Source organism: Suricata suricatta, chromosome 7 (genome assembly GCF_006229205.1).
Source record: "Suricata suricatta isolate VVHF042 chromosome 7, meerkat_22Aug2017_6uvM2_HiC, whole genome shotgun sequence".
Taxonomy (NCBI): Eukaryota; Metazoa; Chordata; class Mammalia; order Carnivora; family Herpestidae; genus Suricata; species Suricata suricatta.
In genome coordinates, this window is record NC_043706.1 from 94,454,355 (window position 1) to 94,473,722 (window position 19,368).

At 37.6% G+C, this 19,368-nt stretch overlaps 1 protein-coding gene across 1 annotated transcript in view; it reads right to left on the minus strand.

Moving 5' to 3' along the window:
• AK9 (adenylate kinase 9) overlaps positions 1 to 19,368 on the minus strand; it is a 107,335-nt gene that overhangs the window by 28,175 nt on the left and 59,792 nt on the right. The window contains exons 23-27 of the mRNA XM_029943204.1: positions 18,408 to 18,620; positions 16,737 to 16,997; positions 15,269 to 15,393; positions 11,494 to 11,713; positions 7,340 to 7,405 (exon numbers count right to left, since the gene is read on the minus strand). Coding sequence (XP_029799064.1) covers positions 7,340 to 7,405; positions 11,494 to 11,713; positions 15,269 to 15,393; positions 16,737 to 16,997; positions 18,408 to 18,620 — 885 coding nt within the window. The remainder of the gene's footprint in view (positions 1 to 7,339; positions 7,406 to 11,493; positions 11,714 to 15,268; positions 15,394 to 16,736; positions 16,998 to 18,407; positions 18,621 to 19,368) is intronic.

The window sequence follows — 19,368 nt, forward strand, 5'->3', positions numbered from 1 at the left end:
ATAAAATATTATGGAGGAAAAAAATAAAAAATAAAAAAATTAGAGTGAGAGCATGTGTTTGAGCATAAGCATCCATGCAAGTGGAGGAGGGGCAGAGAGACTAGGGGACAAAGGATCGGAAGTGGGCTCTGTGCTGAAAGAGCTATGCGGGGCTTGACCCCAAACTGTGAGATCATGACCTGAGCCCACATCAGATGGTTAACCAACATCAAGCCACCCAGGCACCCCTCTGTTAAACTTTTGATTCATTTAATTTACATTATATATTTTAGCTTCCATGAACTTTTTGCCTTCTGATTTTTCATAGCACCCTGTTTTTGTTTTATGGATACAAATTCTTGAATTTTCTAAGGCAGACTGGAATTTTTAAATGTTTAGTAAGGTTTTTTGAATTACCTATTTATTTTAGGGTCAATTGTTCTGTTTGTTCATCTTGTTGTTCCTTTGTGTTGATAATTTTTCTCAAGTGTATGGTAATCCTTGGTGGTTCATCCACTTTTATGTATGGAGGACCAAGTTGCCTAATTCAGAGCAACTGCCAGCTCTGGGTATGTGAGGCAGGCAGGCTGTATCATGCTTCCATTTGAGATGTGACAATGAGAAGAGGCGGGCAGGTTGGATGTTGCTCCAAAAGATGGAGGGTACCAACCAACACTCCTGGCACCTATTACCTTCTAGGCAGATTGTTTGCTTTAGAAATTGTCTTTGTTTTTTCTTCATGGGAGATGTCATTGTTACATAAGGAGCTGTTGGGGCAGCCTTAAATAATATTTGTGCAGTTAATTCTCCTGGACTTTCTAGGTAATCAAATTATATGCACATAATCAGTTCTGTCCTTACTTTTCAACATGTATGCTGTTTCTTTTCCTTCTTGTATTACTTTCACTAGTGTCTTTAGTACTGTTATGCCCAGATTTTAATATTGCCCCCAGAAACCAGAGACCGCCGGGGAGGCCGAAGCACGCATGCAAAAGCAAAGGGCTTTATTACGAATTTAGGGCCGGCCAGCCTAAAGTCGGGCTCACAGACTTCAACAACACAGTGGATCCACGTGGAGCGAGCCCCAAACATGGTGGGGCAGGGCCTTTTATGAGTTTGGGAAGGAGGAGTTACAGGAAATTGTGACACAGGTACAGGGGTCCAATCATTATAGCATCACTTCATTGACAGTAACTTTAACCAATTACAGAGTGGACCCAGAACCCCCAGGTAGGGCGTGACTGGGACCCTCAGGTAGGGCGTGACTAGTCTTAACCTCCATCTTTAGGCCTGCCCCCAGAAATGTTAATGGTGTTAGCTGGCCTTCAAGGTCAGAGGGGAAACCCGAATCAAATCTGCATCCTTACAGTACAATGTTGAATTTTTTTAAAGGTTAATATCCTAAAAATGAACACAGGTTAATTCTTCCTAGGGAAAAAAGTTTTTATTTTTCCATAAATGGCAACTTGATCTTTTGAAGCAGTGCTTGTTTTTTTTTCTGATAGATTATATCTTTTAGACCTTATGTTAAGAGGTACATCTTCTAAAATTCATGGTCTCAGAGATCTGCCTCCAGTATGAAGGAATAAGTTAATTTAGCCTCTAGAAGATAATAACCATAAACCCCTCCCCACCCCAATGCACAAACACACACTTTTTCTCATTTAAGAGGCTCTGGAGAGGGAACAAAGGCAGATTTTGCAGAGCAGCAAAAACTTGGAGTGAGCAGTTGGTTAAGTGTGAGTTCTCTGATTTTGTGCCCTTGCTCACAGGGCAGCCTCTATTAGAGCGGTGGTGGTAAGGGGGACTAAAATTCTGAGAGGAAACTTCGGTGTCTTTCCAGCTGGAGCCACCAGGGGAAGGAGACACAACCAGGACACAGGGGAGTGAGGGTAAACTCCAGAGGTGAGAGAACCGGAGAAAGGAACAGCAAATCTAGTTTGTCAAGACTTCCCGCATCTCTGAACCATGCACATGTGGACTGTTGGAGAACAAGATAAATTGAATTGTCAGTATAACCGAGTTTACAGGCTTAGTCTTACCAAGTAAATTGCCTGCTAAAACAAACACACCCTTTGGAGCTATATTAACAAAATTCAAGAACTATACAACATAATATTCATAATTCAAAAATTATAATAATCCAAAAGTATTCAAAATATAAAGGATCATGAGACATGACCCATTCTCATAAGAAATGATATCAACAAATACCCACTCCAGGTGCTAGACTTACAAAACAAGAACTTTAAAGCAGTTGTGATCCCTATGACCAGTGAAGAAGAGGAAAATACACTCATAATAAATGAAAATATAGGAAATATCAGGAGGGAAATAAAAAATACAAAAACAAACCAAAATGGAAATTAGGACTAAAAAAAAACAATATTGGAAATGAAAAAAAACATCAGATGGATTTAATACTGGAGATGACAAAGGAAAGAATCAGTGAATTTGAAGATAGATTAAAAGAAATTATTAAACTTAAAGAAGAGAAAACAGATTGAAGAAATGAACAACCCTGAGAACATGTGGAACGAAAGTGAATGACCTAACCTGTGTGAAGTTGGTTTTCGGAAGGAGACAGAGAGCAAGCAGAGCAGAAAAAAATATTTGGAGAAATAATGTCCAAAGCTTCCCGCAGTTTAGTGAAAGACATAAATTTATAGATTAAAGAAGCTTAGTGAACCCCAAACCAGATAAATATAAAGAAAATGACACGTAGACATATCATAATCACACCATTGAAAAAGATACAAAGAACATCTTGAAAGCAGCCAAGAAAAAATCACAGAGGAAAACAATTCAGATGACCACATTCTTCTCGTCCCTCTGGTTTCCATCACACCAGAGGAACGAATAAAAGACAACAGAAGAGGTTAAATATCTGGATAAATGTAAAAGAAGACTTATTTTCCTCTCAGTATATTTAAAATATATATGAATATTTAAAACAAAAACCACATATTTTTTTTCTTATGGAGTTTATAACCACTTGGTTGTTAAAACAAATGACCACTAGAGCCTCAAAGGACATTGGTGGGTGTAAACAGACTTATACATCACAGATTTCTACAATATTACATGGAATAATATTGACTCTAAGTAGAGTGGGAAAAGGTAAGGATGTATATGTAATAGAGAGTAATCACTAAACAAGTAATATACATAGAGGTATAACTAAAAAGCCAAAAGATAAATAAAAATGGATTTCTAGAATAATTCAACCAATCCCAGAGAAGGCTGGAAAGGGAAAAGAAAAAAAGAAAGGGGATAACAGAAAACAAAATTCATGATCTCCAAGAAACAGGGCTAGATTTGGGGTGAACTTTCTCATAACTTTCTATCTGTATCAGAAAGTAGGGCCAAGGCTATAACTGAGGAGGAGGTTATGCCAGGAGGGGAGTGGAGATTATAATCAGAATGTTTACGACCAGGGAGGAAATGAGACAGGCAGAAATAGAAAGAGGAGAAGTGAAAGACTTGTCAGAGTTCTGGGTCTTCCCACAAACAGATGCATGTCAATCAGACTCTAGATTCCCTTACTACACACGGGGGTGAAGTTGCCTTCTAAATCTGGATTTTGAGACACTATTCCAAACAATTTGTTTTCAAAACCTTAAAACTCAATCCAAAGGAGGTGGGTGGGGGGGGATGGGTTAAATAGGTGACGGGGATTAAGGAGGGGGAGATTACCGGAGTGTTGAATCACTATATTGTACACCTGAAATTAATATTGTACTGTATGTTAACTAATGAGAATTTAAATAAAAGCTGAAAAAGAACTCAATCCCCAACCCGTATACCCCACCCCCAGCCCACCTCCCTACACCTTTGCTTTCTGTTCCATCCTAAAGTGCTCTCTGCACATAGACCTTCAGGTCTATGCACTGTGCCTTCTCCCTAGAAGGCCTCAAGGATGGTCTTGGCCTGCTGCTTGGTCCTTAATCTTGTTTCAACATCATTTGGACCCTGACTTTGGTTTCCCCTTAGTACTTAGGGTATTTATATCTCTATTAACTATTCAGCTGGGTGTAGTCCCTCACAATTCTGCTGCCTTGCAGCCCTGGCTCATTATCCTGGCTCCTTCTGCCTTTCTCCGGTCTGTGGCTCCCCACAACTTGATAGAAGAGACTGAGGCACTAGAGAAGGAGCCAGTGGACCAGAAGAGGGCAGAGATTCTGAAGCAAGGGAGAAGAGCAAAAGCAAGGCCTCTGAGGAGCTGGGAGGTATGCAAACTAAATCTCTATGTGAAGGGGTTGGTTTGTAGATTACTCATCAGTCACACTTGGTGAGTAAAGTTCCACAAGATGGCGACATTTTCCTATGAAATTAATGCAAGTAGCCCCCTTGAGACCAAGATAATTTCTAATGTTAAAGAAATGTGTTATCTGCTGCAAAAAATTCAGACAGTAAGGACAATGAGTTTTGTGAAGGATGAGAAGACAAACCTGGGAGGGGCTTTCTTTGTATGTGGCTCCCTAATTCATTGTGAAAAGGTGATTCATGCCTTCTCATCAAAGGCAAATGAGGAGACCTCTGGTTCTGTACTTTTGAGAGCAAGCTCCAGGCTCTGTATAGAGTCAGGACATCACGCTAACTGGCTACAGCAGTCACACTGTGTGAACTCTGACGCACTACATTTTGTTTCGTCTTTCTTTGTCAGAGGCAGTAGCAGGACAAATAAAATTCTCATCAAAGAAATTTTAAACACTCAATCAATACACAGTTTTCATCTTTGATTCATCAAAAATCTCAGGAATTATCTTCCCAAAGTCAGTTTGTATAAATTAATTGTGTGAGATACATAGCCAATTTTGTGAAAGATTAAGCCTTGGGAGAGCTAACTTTTAAAAACCTACTTTTGGGCACCTGGGTGGCTCAGCTGGCTAAGCGCCCAACTCTTGATTTAAGCTCAGGTCATGGTGTGTGAACCCCCACTGAGCTCTGTGCTGACAGTGCTTGGGATTCTCTCTCTTCCTTGGCCCTTACCCCATTTGTGTGCTCTCTCTCACTCAAAATAAATACATAAACATTAAAAACACTACTTAATTTATAAGATAGTATATTGAATTTTTGAATGAAAAATAGTAAGAAATCTCACCATTCATTCTATTAACAAATAGAAAAATGATAAATCAAGGACATTTAAAATTTATCCTGAAAACTGATTTTCTTTTAAATTTTTAATGTTTATTTTTTTCTGAGAGAGAGAGAGAGAGAATACAAGCTAGGGAAGGGTAGAGAGAGAGGGAGACACAGAATCTGAAGCAGGCTTCAGGCTCTGAGCTGTCAGCACAGAGCTCAATGTGGGGCTCAAACCCACAAACTGCAAGATCATGACCTGAGCCGAAGTCAGTGCTTAATCCACTGAGCCACCCAGGTGCCCCATGAAAACGGATTTTCTTAATAAAAAGCAGACTTAACTAAAGAATAGGAAAGAAGGGAAATTAAAGTATTATTAATTCAGGAAACTAGATATTATTAATTTTGTTCCATTTTACAATGAAAAAGCCTAAGTTCAGAGAGATAAAGAAATCTGCTCAAGGTTAATCAACAGCAACAAAACAACTGGTGTGTCAGCACTATGTGAGGCACTGGAGAGCCAGCAATGAACTAATTCAGCAAGAACTGGAGAAAGGACACCAATTTAGGTCAGCTCAACCCCAAAGTCTGGACTCCTTTGGTAATATGTTGCTGAGACAATTAGGGTGATTCTTAAGGGGGCCACTAGAGATTCCCAGGGGCTAAAGGCCTGTGCTTGAGCCCAGGTTAGGATGCCTAGCTTTTCTTTTTTTGTTTTGGTTTGTTTTTTGTTTTTTCTGTTATCCTAAACATCAGCATGACTCCTTGAACAGAGAATTTCAGGACATGTTTGGTCAAGGAATGAACAGTAGAATGAGGCCAGAAACTTCTGTCAGTTTTATTTGTGGTTCATTCTCTAGTGTCTGAATAGTGTCAAGTATGCAGTGAGTGCTTAATTAAGGTTTGCCGATGGACAGGCTGACTGGCTGAAGGAATAAGTGAAGATTATGGCAAATAATGGAGAGGCGGGTTCTTGTTCCTTGGATGGTGCGGTAATTTCCCCAGTCGAATGATTTTAGACCTACTTTTGGTTGTGTTTGGATAAGGAAACAATTGTCCTGGCCCCTATTATGCAATGTTTTGACCCAGAGGTACAGTTGTTCTGTATCAGCAGGCCCTCGTACATGTCCAAACCAGGGGGGAGTACGGTTGCATGTGCAGCAAGTCCTATTTTCTGTTCTTCCTCTTGTTGACTTCACCTTGTTGGGTTGAACATTTTTATACAAATGGAAATCAGGTCTTGAGAGTCAGTGCTGAAAAGATGGTCCTGGGTGCTTTAGGCCAGAAGGAAATGGGACAGGCAGGACCATCTTATTGTTTGCCCCGGTTACAGGGATTACTTGTAAGCTGCATACATATGAGCCCCAGGAAACTTCACAGAACTAGTGTGTCTCATCACGCTTCCTCTTTAAATTCTGCACCCCTGAGTAAGCTTGGCTGTAGCACTGGGGTAGGCTAAGTCATTTTGGGAATAGTTCCTCTCCAAACAAAACAAAATCCACAATCTTCAATGTTTATCTTTTTAAAAAATCAGCAGATGGAGAAAAGGAGCTGTATTGAGCATCCTGCACAATATATGAGTCTAAGGGCTCACCGGAGCTGCCTCATTCCATTCTTTATCTCAGGATAATCTATATTTTAGTTCCGGCACAGCTTGACAGCCTCTCTGTCTAGACCTCAGTCCCAGGCTCCCAGCCTGTCTCCCTGTGCATGGGCTGGAAGGCTGGAAGGCAAAAGTGAAAATCCAAAAGAAGCATAGTTTAATGTAGTATTATACTTTGAATTCTATTATTTAAACTTCCTTAGTGGTTTCCTTTCCTTTAAAAATGTTCATTTTTTAATTATAAAAATAATAAAGGGTCACTGTAAACAATTACAGAATAACGTAAAGAATAAAGAAAAGCAGTGATATATAATCTTAGTACTTGTACTTAAACTGTGTACTTATTTCAAGACTTTTTCTTATTTAAATTATTTTTGTTTTTGAAAGAAAGTGAGCAGGGGAAGAGGGTCAGAGGGAGATAGAGAATCTTAATCAGGCTCCGTGCTCAACATGGAGCCCAAAGCGAGGCTCTATCCCACGCCCCTGGGATCATGACCTGAGCCAAAGTCAAGGGTCAGATGCTCAACTGACTGAGTTACCCATGTGCCCCTCAAGACTTTTACTCTGCATCTTTTTATTTTATAGTGTTGATATATAAAAAATATATATCATATATAAACATTGTATTAGGGATATTCTTTTCTTTTTAAAGCAGCAAGTTTATTTACTTACCTCCATTTTCTGTTTTTTTTCTCTCTCTGCTATAAGTTCAGCCCTTCTTTTAGAAATCATATCATCCTGTTAAAGAAGGAGACATTGAAAATTTTTAATGGATAAAATTACTTTTTGTGTATTAATGTACATATTTTTTTCCCAAGGTGGGAATAGCATTTGGATGGAAGGATGGTGAACCTTCCAGAAAAGCATGTGATGGTGGTAATTATGTTACTATATCTTTGTAGCTTTCTTTTGATCAGCCATTTTTCTCTGGGGGATAAACAACATTTGGGGGCTGCCCCTCTTCCTACACACTTTAGAACTCCTTTTTGAACATATTATCTGTTAGTTTTCTTTGGTAATTACACAGATTATATATATGGAGAAATAGGGAAATAGTTGGAACTTATTTGTTAAAAATGTTTGATTATCTAGGGGCATCTGGGTGGCTCAGTCAGTAAAGCATCCAACTGTTGATTTTGGCTCAGGTCGTGATCTCATGGTTCATGGGTTTGAGCCCCATGTCAGGCTCTGTGCTGACAGCTTGGAGCTTTCTTGGGACTCTCTCTCTCTCTCCCCCTCTCTCGCTCACAGTCTCTCTCTCTCAAAATAAATAAACTTAAAAATTTTTAAATAATCTTTTATCATTCTAATAGAATATAATAGCCTCATAATATATTAAAATAATTTAAGTCATTGTATCTCAGAATTGGAATTGACTAGCTTATCTATTGATGAGTAGCTCTTACCTTCAATCTTGGGTTATTTTTTTTAAACTCTTACTAATAATGACATACGTTTCCCTGTATTTTCCTCCTACCCTTAGTAGTTCCTTTGCTGTGGCCCCTATGGGACAACTACAGGCTCTCTTCAGCATGAAAGCCCTTTAAATTACTTAACACAACTCTCATGTCACATCTTAGTCTTCCTCGTTCCAGATCTGAAAGCCCCATTCTTTTCACCCCAGCCCAGATTTATAGATTCACTCTTTCAAGACATGTCTTATAAATGGAATGAATCATATAGTATGTATTTTTTGGGGGGAGGCTGGCTTCTTTCACCAAGCATAATGATTTCATCCATGTTGTAGGGTATATCAGTAGTTCATTCTTTTTTAATAGTAAATAGTATCAATATTATATAGATATACCACTTACTCATTCACTTCTTTCATTCATTCTTATTCATTCATTCATTCAAGCCTTATCAAATTTTAAGATATGTAAAGTGTACATTGTGATGATTTGAACTATGCACACATAGTGAAAGGACTCCTCCCACTTAATTAATGAACACTTTCATCACCTCACATATTTTTAGCAACATTTAAATTCTACTCTATTAGCAAATTTTGATTATACAATTCAGTACTATCAACTATAATCATTGTGTTATACATTAAATCCTCAGATCTTATGAGTTTAATAGCTGAAAGTTTGTACCTGTTACCAATTTCTCTTTATTTCCCCCACCCCTCAGCCCCTGGCAACCAGTTTTCTACTCTCTGTATCTATGAATTTGATTTTTTTTTTTTAGATTCCTCATATAAGTGATGCCATGCAGCATTTATCTTTCCCTATCTGGCTTACTTCACTTAGCATAATGCCCTCAAGGTCCATTCATGTTGTTGCACATGGCAGGATTTCCTTCTTTTTCATCATTGAATAGTATCTCATTGTACATATGAACACATCTTTTTTATCCATTCATCCATCGACAGACACTTAGATTGCTCTCATGTTTTGCGTACTATGTATAGTGCTTCAATTAACATGGAGGTGCAGATACCCTGTTTTCACTCCCTGTGGATACTTACCCAGAAGTAGGATTGCTGGATTACATGGTAGTTCTATTTTAAAATTTTTGAGAAACTTCCATACTATTTCCCCCAGTGGTTGCACCAGTTTTTATTCCTACCATCAGTGCAAAAAGTTTCCTTTTCTCCATAACTTAGCAAACATTTGTTATCTCTTGTCTTTTGAGGACACCCATTCTAACAGGAGGTGATCTCTCACTGTGATTTTGATTTGCATTTCCCTGAAAGATTAGGGACCTTTCATGTTTCTATTGACCATTTGTATGTCTTTTTCTGTAAAAATGTCTATTCAGAGCCTTTGAATTTTTTTCAGATTTTCAATCAAGTATTTAATCAGATAGGCTTTTTTTTTTTTTTTTGCATTGATGGCTATTCAAGTTCTTTAGATATTGTGGATTTTAACTCCTTATCCGATGCAAATCAGATGTGATTCGTAAAAATTTCTTCTTACTCAGTTGATTAAGTTTTCATGTCATTAATGGTTTCCTTTGTTGTGCGGAAGTCTTTCAGTTTGATATAGTCCCCATTTGTTGACTTTTGCTTTTGGTCTCAAATGCAAAAAAATAATTAAGACAAATGTCAAAGTGCTTCCCCCTATGTTTTCTTTTAGAAGTTTTACAGTTTCTGGTCTTATGTTCACGTCTTTAATCAATTTTAAGTTGATTTTTGTGCATAATAAATATAGGATAGTTTTATTCTTTTGTGTATGGTTGTCCAGTTTTCTCAGCATTTGCTTTATAGACTATTTTTTTCTCCACCATAAATCTTTGGCTCCATTCTTATAAATTACTTGAGACTATATGCATGGGGTTATTTCTGGATTCTCTGTTCTGTTCCATTGATCTATGTGTCCAGTCTGCTATTGAACCCCTCTATGTAAATTTTCAGTTCAGTTATTGCGTTCTGCAGCTCTGTGATTTCTGTTTGGTACTTTTCTATCTCTTTGTTGAAATTCTCACTCTGTGCATGCATTGTTCTTCTGATCTCAGTAAGCATCTTTATGAACATTATTTTGAACTCTTTATCAGGCAGATCACTTATCTATTTCTGGAGTGTTTATTTGAAATGAATCCTCTATTTCTTAATTTTCTTTGACTCTGTGTTGCTTTCTGCACATTAGACAAAGAGTTGCATCTCCTGATCTTCATTGAGTGGTCTTCTGTAGGAGGTAAATCTTATCAGTCAGCCTAGACTGAATTCTTGGCTGTCTCTATAACCTGTGTGATTGTCTGACCTACTTTCTTTGTTCTCAGTAGGTCCCAGTAGTTGACGGTGGCTGCAACCTGTCAATGTCCCAAAGGGGAGGATAGCTGACAGCACAGGCTGATTGGAAGCTGGCCTTTCAGGCAGCAGCTGTTTTGATGTGGATGATATGGGTGTTTTCTCATTTGCCATCGTGTAGGAGTCATTCAGCTGGTTTCTGGATTTCTTTCAGAAGGAACTGCTTCGGGTGTAGCTGCGGATTCAGTGTGTCTGTGGGAGGAGGTGAATTCAGGGGGTTCTTATGTTGACATGTCGGGTGGGAACCCAGGGTCCCCTATCTGGATGTCCATCACATTTTGCTTATCCATTCATCAGTTGATGGATATTGGGTGGTGTTTACATTTTGGCTGCTATGAATAATGCGATTATGAACATTTATATATCAATTTTTATGTGAATCTGTTTGCATTTCTGTTAGATTCCTAGAAGTAGAATTGCTGGCTTCTCTATGAACTTTTGAAGATTTTATGTAATACTCCTCAGATTACAGTTTTAGAAAAGATGTTCTAAACCATTATACAGATTTGTTTTACTATAGGCCAACATGGCCTTGATGGATAGTGTCATCATTTCATAGAAGTTTAATTCTGCTGCCTCTCCCACTTTGCTTTTGTGTCTGGTGTAGGGATATTTTGGTGCTACCACTAGTTTGAATTTTATCTGCCTTGGAAGGAAAAGCATTAACACATTGAAAAGTCACATAAGCCTCAAGTAATTTTTAACTCTTTAGTTGTAAATAGTCTTTTTTTTTTTTTTTAACATTTATTTATTTTGAGAGAGAGAAAGAGCACAAGTGAGTGGGGGAGGGGCACAGAGAAAGGGAGGGAGAGGATCCCAAGCAGGCTCTGCCCTCAGCATGGAGTCCTATTTGCGGCTCAGACTTACAAACCGTGAGATCACGGCCTGAGCCAAAATGAAGAGTCAGATGCTTAATTGACTGAGCCACCCAGGTGCCCCATAAAGAGTTCTAATATTTGATAAAAAGTGTCTTCATATTGACTGTGGCATTAAAATTGGAAAACTACATTTTTGTTTATAAATTGAATGGGTGCTGAATTTACTCCCATATTTTTTTTTGTTGGATACGTACCTTGATTTTTGCCTTCATTTCTTTGATGAGTTTTTTCCTTTCTAATTTCTTCTGTTGTTTCAGTTTCCACTTTTCAATTTTGGAAGGAAGGAGGCGATCAGAAACATCTTCATCATCCACTTGTATTAAAACAACAGCATCTGGGAAAAACCCATGTTCCCCCAGAAACAGGGCCTCATCAGGATATCGTGGGAAGCCATCTAATATAAAACCTGTGGAACTGGATGGAAATTTCATAATTTATTTACTTAAAATACTATTGTAAATATTTAAAATAAAAAACAATAAATCACAACTTTATATAAGATGTGCAATGAATAGTCTTAAAAATTTACTGTAGTATCTTTTATTTCTTTTAATATTGCTACTTGTGTAGACACGGTGTTTCTTCTGAATATACTGAAGTAAATTAAAATGGTAATATTTCATACTTATAGTAATGTATGGGTATGTTCTCTTAAATTGTAAGTAGTCTTAATATTTGATGAAAAATGAATAGAAAATCAGTTCTCTGCTTGGGGGGAGTGCCCACCCTAATGACTGTGTCACCCTTTATGTGAAGGTGGGTTTGGCCAGCCCACCTTTAGTGGGAATCCACCTTTTTGTAGTTTCTACAAAAAGTTTCTTCTAGTGATGCTTCCTCTCATGAAACAGTTTGCACTCTCTTCCCTGGGTCCCCTTGTAATCAATGATAATGATTAATGTATGTATCCTGGCTCATATGTATAAGATGATTATATTCAAATAGAATTATAAAACTGCCCAGGTATGATGAAACTGTAAAAATCAGAAAACTAACTGTAATGTGACTACATTTTCATTATGGAATATTTATAAAACAATCAGGCTTTAAGAACTTGGCTTTGTTTATTTGAGAGAGTCAATATTGGTCCACTTCTGAATGAGAGTTTATCCTGTTTATCTAAAATTGGGTTTGTTTGGGGTGTCTGGGTGGCTCATTTGGTTAAGTGTCTGACTCTCGATTTCGGCTTGGGTCATGATCTCACAGTTTCCTGAGTTCGAGCCCCACATCAGGCTCTGCACTGATAGTGCGGAGTCTGCTTGGGATTCTCCCTCACTCCCTCTTTCTCTCTACCCCTCTGCCACTCACATTGTCTTTGTCTCTCTCAAAATAAATAAACTTTAAAAATGGGGTTTGTTTTAGGTATTTATATTTAAATATGTTTTCTTCCTAATAGGAACAGGACTTTTATGATCATTTGACAGTTTGAGTCCTTACCTGATATTTTTAAATGTTTCTCATATTCTTAAGTGGGCAGATGTTTATACTTTGGCTGTAAGATGTATGCCTTTTTCTTTAGAGATGCCTTCAGCATAGTCTCTTCTGTGAGGAACATTTTCACCCCTACGGCTTTACCTGTCATTTCTTTGTCAATGACTTCTAAATCTCTACCTCTATACCCAGGTTCTCTTTTAAGTTTCAATTCAGAATTTTCCAAAAGCTGCTTAATCTCTTCATCACAGTGCCCTTCAGGAATTATATATGTATCATCCTGTCAGCAAGCATGATCGTGTTACCCTTCCACACTGCTCTGGCTTCTGACTGGTATTCAGGAGCCAAACAGCTCCCCTAATTCTGTCTTGCGCCCCTCACATAAGAGCAAAGCCCTGACACGTCCTCTTCTGTACCCACATTTCCATTTCTACTATTATATCTAAGTTCAGGCCCTTATTCTCTCTCTCTAGGACTCATGCAATAGCCTTTTTAAAATATGTTGATTTTTTTCCTGGTTATAAAAGCAACACATCTCACTATCAGTCAGAGAAAGACAGATATCATATGATTTCTCTGATACATTGAATTTGAGACTCAACAGAGGAACTCAGGGGAAAGAAAGGAAAATTAAGATTAAAACAGAGAGAGGCAAACCGTTAGAGACTTTAAAATACAGAGAACAAACTGAGGGTTGCTGGAGGTGGGGGTGGGTGGAGGGGTGGGCTAAATGGGTGATGGGCATTAAGGAGGTCACTTTTCAGGATGAGCACTGGGTGTGATATGTAAGAGCTGAATCATGGGTTCTTTTCCTGAAGACAAGACTACACTGTATATTAACTAATTTGAATTTAAATAAATAAAAATAAATAAATATAAAAAAGCATGAAAAAGGGTAAAACTGTACATAACCTCATATCCCAGAGATTACTGACATTTTGTTTTGTTTCCCTGAAATTTGATCCTCGTGTGTCCACCTTGCTATTATAAATAACTTTGTACTTTTTATATAATAACATTTGTTATACTATTACAAATTCTTCATCAAATACATTTTAATGGTTGCATAATAGCTGTTTTATTTAGGCTTTTTACAATTTCACTTTTTACTTTTAATTCTTCAATCCATATGGTTTTTTTTTTTAATTTTTTTTTTAATGTTTTATTTTTATTTTTGATACAGAGAGAGACAGAGCATGAGACGGGGAGGGGCAGAGAGAGGGAGACACAGAATCTGAAGCAGGCTCCAGGCTCTGAGCTAGGTGTCAGCACAGAGCCTGACGTGGGGCTCGAACCCACGAAAGTGAGATCTGACCTGAGCCGAAGTCGGAGGCTTAACCAACTGAGCCACCCAGGCGCCCCTATCCATATGGTTTAAAAATTTTTTTAGATCTGTGGTATGAGGCTAGGAGCTAAATTAACAAGGAATAACCTTGACTACATTGTTGCAGTCTACCTGCCCAAGTTAATCACAACAAAGGATCTAATTTAGGCAACAGGAAATTAAAATAAAAGTTGATGATTAATAATCTCACTCACTAATTTATGCCACAGAGTAGGTGAAAAAGAGTGCCCAGAAGGTCACTGGGACTAGCCAGTTGTCTGTGATATAGTTTCCTTATTTTCAAGTGAGATAATAAAAGTTTCTATTCCATAGGATGGTAGCGAGGGTTAAGGAAGCTAATGTGAATAAAATATGGAACTGTACCTGGCACATAGTAGGTTCCATATAAGCATTTGCTATTTCTCTGGTGAGGAAATTGAGGTGAAGTTTTAAACTCTGATGCCTGGAGATTCCTAAATTCGTCCTGTCTGAGGTCAGGCTTGTTCCTGGCTTTTAAGAAATGGATAGTTTCCTTAAAGTATGCTAAGGACAGATATTAAGTGCTTAAGTATAATTGTTGAAAGGCTGTAAGGAAAAGAGTCCAGTCCATCATTAGTGTGCACGAGTTTAGAATATGGGCATGAAACCAACCTTACTCATTAGAGTCAGCTGGGGAGCTTTCAAAACTACCAATGCCTGGGTCTCAACCTCACACTCTTCCTCACTTCCTCCCTCCCTTCCTTCCTTCCTTCCAATGTTTATTTATTTATTTTTGAGAGAGAGAGAGAGAGAGAGAGAGAGAGAGAGAGAGAGCCAGACAGCACACAAGCTTGTGCAGGGGAGGGACAGAGAGAGGGAGAGACAGAAAATCCTCAGGAGGCTTTACATTATCAGTGCAGACCCCTACTTGGGGCTCAAAGTCATGAACCATGAAATCAGGACCTGAGCAGAGCTGGATGCTTAACTGACTGAGCCACCCAGGTGAAGGAGCCGCTCACCCTCACATTTCTAAAACTTTTGATTCAGTTGTTTTGGGTAGGGCCCTTGGAATTAGTATTTTTAAACTAATTTCCCAAATATGTTTAGTGTGTACAATCACTAGTTTGCAAGAAAGTAAAAAAAAAAATTCTTAAATTTATGCAGGATTATATTTTTAACTTTTAAGAATAAAGCAAATAAAAATCAATAATTGTATAATTCTATATAAAATAAGATACCGTATTGGTTCTTGAAGCCACCACTCAGAAAGAATTGTTTCAAGAATTTCAGGAGGCAATGGCTCATTTTCCATTAGACTTAATTTGATTGCTTCTTCTTCTTCTGTAAATTGTACTTCTGGAGACTAAAAACAAAAATCAGAAAACAAAACAAAAATTTTTAATTTTGTATTAATAAATAATCTATAAATTACATAGTTAATGAGGATGAGATCTTTTTTCCTTAGGTTATTTTTAATACTGCTACTTGTTAGCATTTTAAAGTACGAGCTCTTTTCTTTTTTTTAAATCTTTTTTTAATGTTTTCTTTAGTTTTGAGACAGAGAGAGACAGAGCATGAGAGGGGGAGGGAGAGAGAGAGGGAGACACAGAATCTGAAACAGGCTTCAGGCTGTGAGCTGTCAGCAAGGAGCCCTATGTGGGGCTGGAACCCATGAACATGAGATCATGACCTGAGCTGAAGTCGGAGGCTTAACCGACTGAGCCATCCAGGCATCCCAAGCTCTTTTCTTTAAATCAATATTTAATATGGTTTTAAATATTAATTATATGTTATAGCTAAGAGGAGTTCCTAGTGATTAGCATGACTGACTTTCATACATGGCCTCTGATATCTGTCTCATCACTTTTTGCTAAAACCTTGTTCAATCTATATCATACACCCACAAGGCTTAACTAATTTTTGTCACTTATCTTATAATTATTCAACCTAGTTACTGATTAAAGGATGGGTGAGCCAGGCAGTCATCTGGGATACAATCTATACGGGTCCATTTACAGGGGATCATTTGAGAATAAAAGGTCTAGCTATACCTTTTATATACAAATGGTTAAAAAGTGAGTTAGAAATGGGGTGTCTGGGTGACTCAGTCAGTTAAGCATTTGACTCTTGATTTCAGCTCAGGTTATGATATCACAGTCATGAGACTGAGCCCTGTGTCAGGCTCCATGCTGAGCAAGGATTCTGCTTAAGATTCTCTCTCTCTCTCTCTCTCTCTCTTTCTCTCTGCCCCTCTCCTCCTTTCTCCATTCACATGCTCTCTCTTTTTAAAAAAAAATGAGTTCAAATTAAGAACTTTCACTTTATAACCCCAGAAAAAACCATATAAAAGATATACAAAATTTCTTATGATGCATCATTAGAAATTAATAATTTGAGATCTCTGCTGGTACCAGGGCACATTTTTATATTTGTTAGAAAACAGAGAACATGTCTAGGTCAGACATCAAATAATACGGTCCCAAATAAATGCTGCAAACATTCTTGTCAGAGAAAGCTACTCAGATTTTTATTGGAGTCATGTAAAACTTGGTATTTCGTATTCTAGATGAGCAGTAAGATTTGTACATAACATATGGGGAGCATGACATAATTCACTTTAGAGAGTTTTATGCTGCTTATATTCTACTTTCCAAAAGTAATACCAGTAAGCATAATTATCTGCAAATAGAGTATTAATATTACTACCGGTTTCTTTATATTTTCTTCTTCAATCTTGACATTGGCCTGATAAGCAAGTTCTTCAAGTTCTTGTTTTTCAAACTGTTCTTCCTCAGAATCTTCTTCAAATTCAGTTCCTATTTTCTTTTCAGTTTTGAGCATTAGTTTTTCTTGAAGAAATTCTTCAAACTGAATGTGAAAAATGCCCAATTTTTCTGCTAAGTATCTTCCACAGACAGTTTTACCAGAGCCATGTGGGCCCAGAAGGCATATTCTTATTGGAGGAGCCTTCCACAGGAGAGAGGTAGGGTAGGCAGAGAGGGAACAAAAGGAATTTTGAGTAATTTAGAAAACATAAGGCTTAGTAATTACTCTCCCTAAGACTGAACTGACACTTCACAACACCAGCATTGTCAGAGGCCACAACCATCCACATATTTTAGTGGTCCTCCTGGGTACCATATAAAAATTGAAGTTCATGGAAGTGGCCTAAATTATTTGGAAGAGTTTATAAATCATGTTCTATAGGTTCTGTTTAAGAAAGCATTGATGTCAAGGGCACCTGGTTGACTCACTTGGTAGAGCATGTGACCCTTGATCTTAGGGCTATGAGTTCAAGCTCCATGGTGGGTGTGGAGCTTAATTAACTAAAAAAGAAGAAGAAAGAAGGCATTGGTGTTCTCAAAAGTATAAGTGACAATGTATTGTGATTTGTATATTTTGATCTTGTAATTCCATGCTAGGGAATTATACTAATAAAATAATTTAAGAGAAACACAGAATGACATGCCCAAAGATCTCCTAATTACTATTTCATATCCACAATGACAAATCCCACTATGAAAAATAATGTGAAAAATGTCTAACAATTAGATGTTAAACAATTAGATGTTAAAATGGTATGTTAAATGATTAAGCATTAAGAGATCTATGTAGAAATATATAAACCTTCACTGATATAATGTTAAGTAAAAAACAGATACTAAAATACCATATACACTAGAAAGAATATACATCCATGTATCACAGGGTGAGAAAGTAAAATTAAAAAATGAAAGCTCTTGTCTAAAGCTGGTGCAATTATGTGTGTGCTTTGTTTTTTAAATGGATAAAATATTACCACGGTGTGCTCTTTCATGATTGGTGATAAACAAGTAAGAATAAAAAGTGTTACCACAAATTTAGGAACACATGGATTGCTTTGTAGCTGTATAACAAGACTCTCTTTCAAGCCCTTGCTCCTGAGAGTCAACCAAGTCAGGCACAGACTTGCCCCTATGATCATGCCTCTGAGTGTGAACTTGAGTAACCACACTTCTACAAAGGTCAACCCACTGGAAGTCCACCAGTCCTTGACTCCCACTCACCCCCTGTCTTAAGATCAGCAGGCTGCTCTGGAGTCTCTAGAGGGACTGACCAGCATAGCTGGCCCTTGATGTATAAGCAACAAAGTCAGCTGGGTCTTCTGCTCAAAAGACAGATAGTACGTGTTGGTTTGACACGGGTATTACTACAAAAATCAAAATAGATCATTATTTTATGCATATTCCAAAAGGTTCTTCTTGGAACTTAGGTATTTTCATCATATTGTTAATACCAGATCAGGGACTTCACTATTAAGCAAAATGATGAAGGTTGGCAGGAAGTCCCTGAACAAGTACTCAGTAGTGAGCATTGGAATAGGAGTATTGTTTTCACCTTTAATGGTTCATTCTGAGCCACGTACTCCTCAGGATGCTCCAGAAACTTTTCTCTAGCCTCAGGACTTGAAAAGTAGTAGATCTTTTCTCGATATTTAGCTGCTTCTTCTGTGCTGCCTGGCTGTAGAATGAAGTTTTCTTTGAGAACCACTGGACAGAAGTGCTTGGTATCTCCCAAGTGCCTTCTCTTCTCTTTAAGTCTTTCTTCATTCTACAAATATTAGTCAGTTTGGAGAATGTATTGTAAGTATTTTGATGTAAGACTGAAGATATAATTTAAAAAATAATGCATCTGGAATAATACTTAATCCATAATAAGAGGCCTTTAAAACAATCCACAATTTTATGTGTACCTTTCCAGACCCTTTTTTCAAGGTATATCCTACTGATATACATATAAAAGAAACATATATTTAAACACAAATACAGTATTTAAAAAATACCAATGTAATAATACTTTATACGACTATTCTACAACAGACCTCTTTAATTCACTCCCCAAAACAAGATATAATGAACAACTTTCGGTAAAGGTATGATCATGAGACTAATCTATACATTTCTTGCACCATTCTTGTTCAATTTTTGTAAAAGAGGTATGCAGACATCAAAATGAGCTGGGAAGTATTGCTATTTTTCTATGATGTCGAAGATTTTATTTTACTTTTTTATTTTTATTTTTATTTTTTAATTTTTTAAATGTTTTATTTATTTTTGTACAGAGAGAGACAGAGCATGAGAGAGGGAGGGGCAGAGAGAGAAGGAGATACAGAACCGGAAGCAGGCTCCAGGCTCTGAGCTGTCAGCACAGAGCCTGACGCAGGGCTCAAACCCACGAACGTGAGATCTGACCTGAGCCGAAGTCGGAGGCTTAACCGACTGAGCCACCCAGGTGCCCCATATGATGTCGAAGATTTTTAAAAAAATTTTTAATGCTTATTTTTGAGAGAAAGAGACAG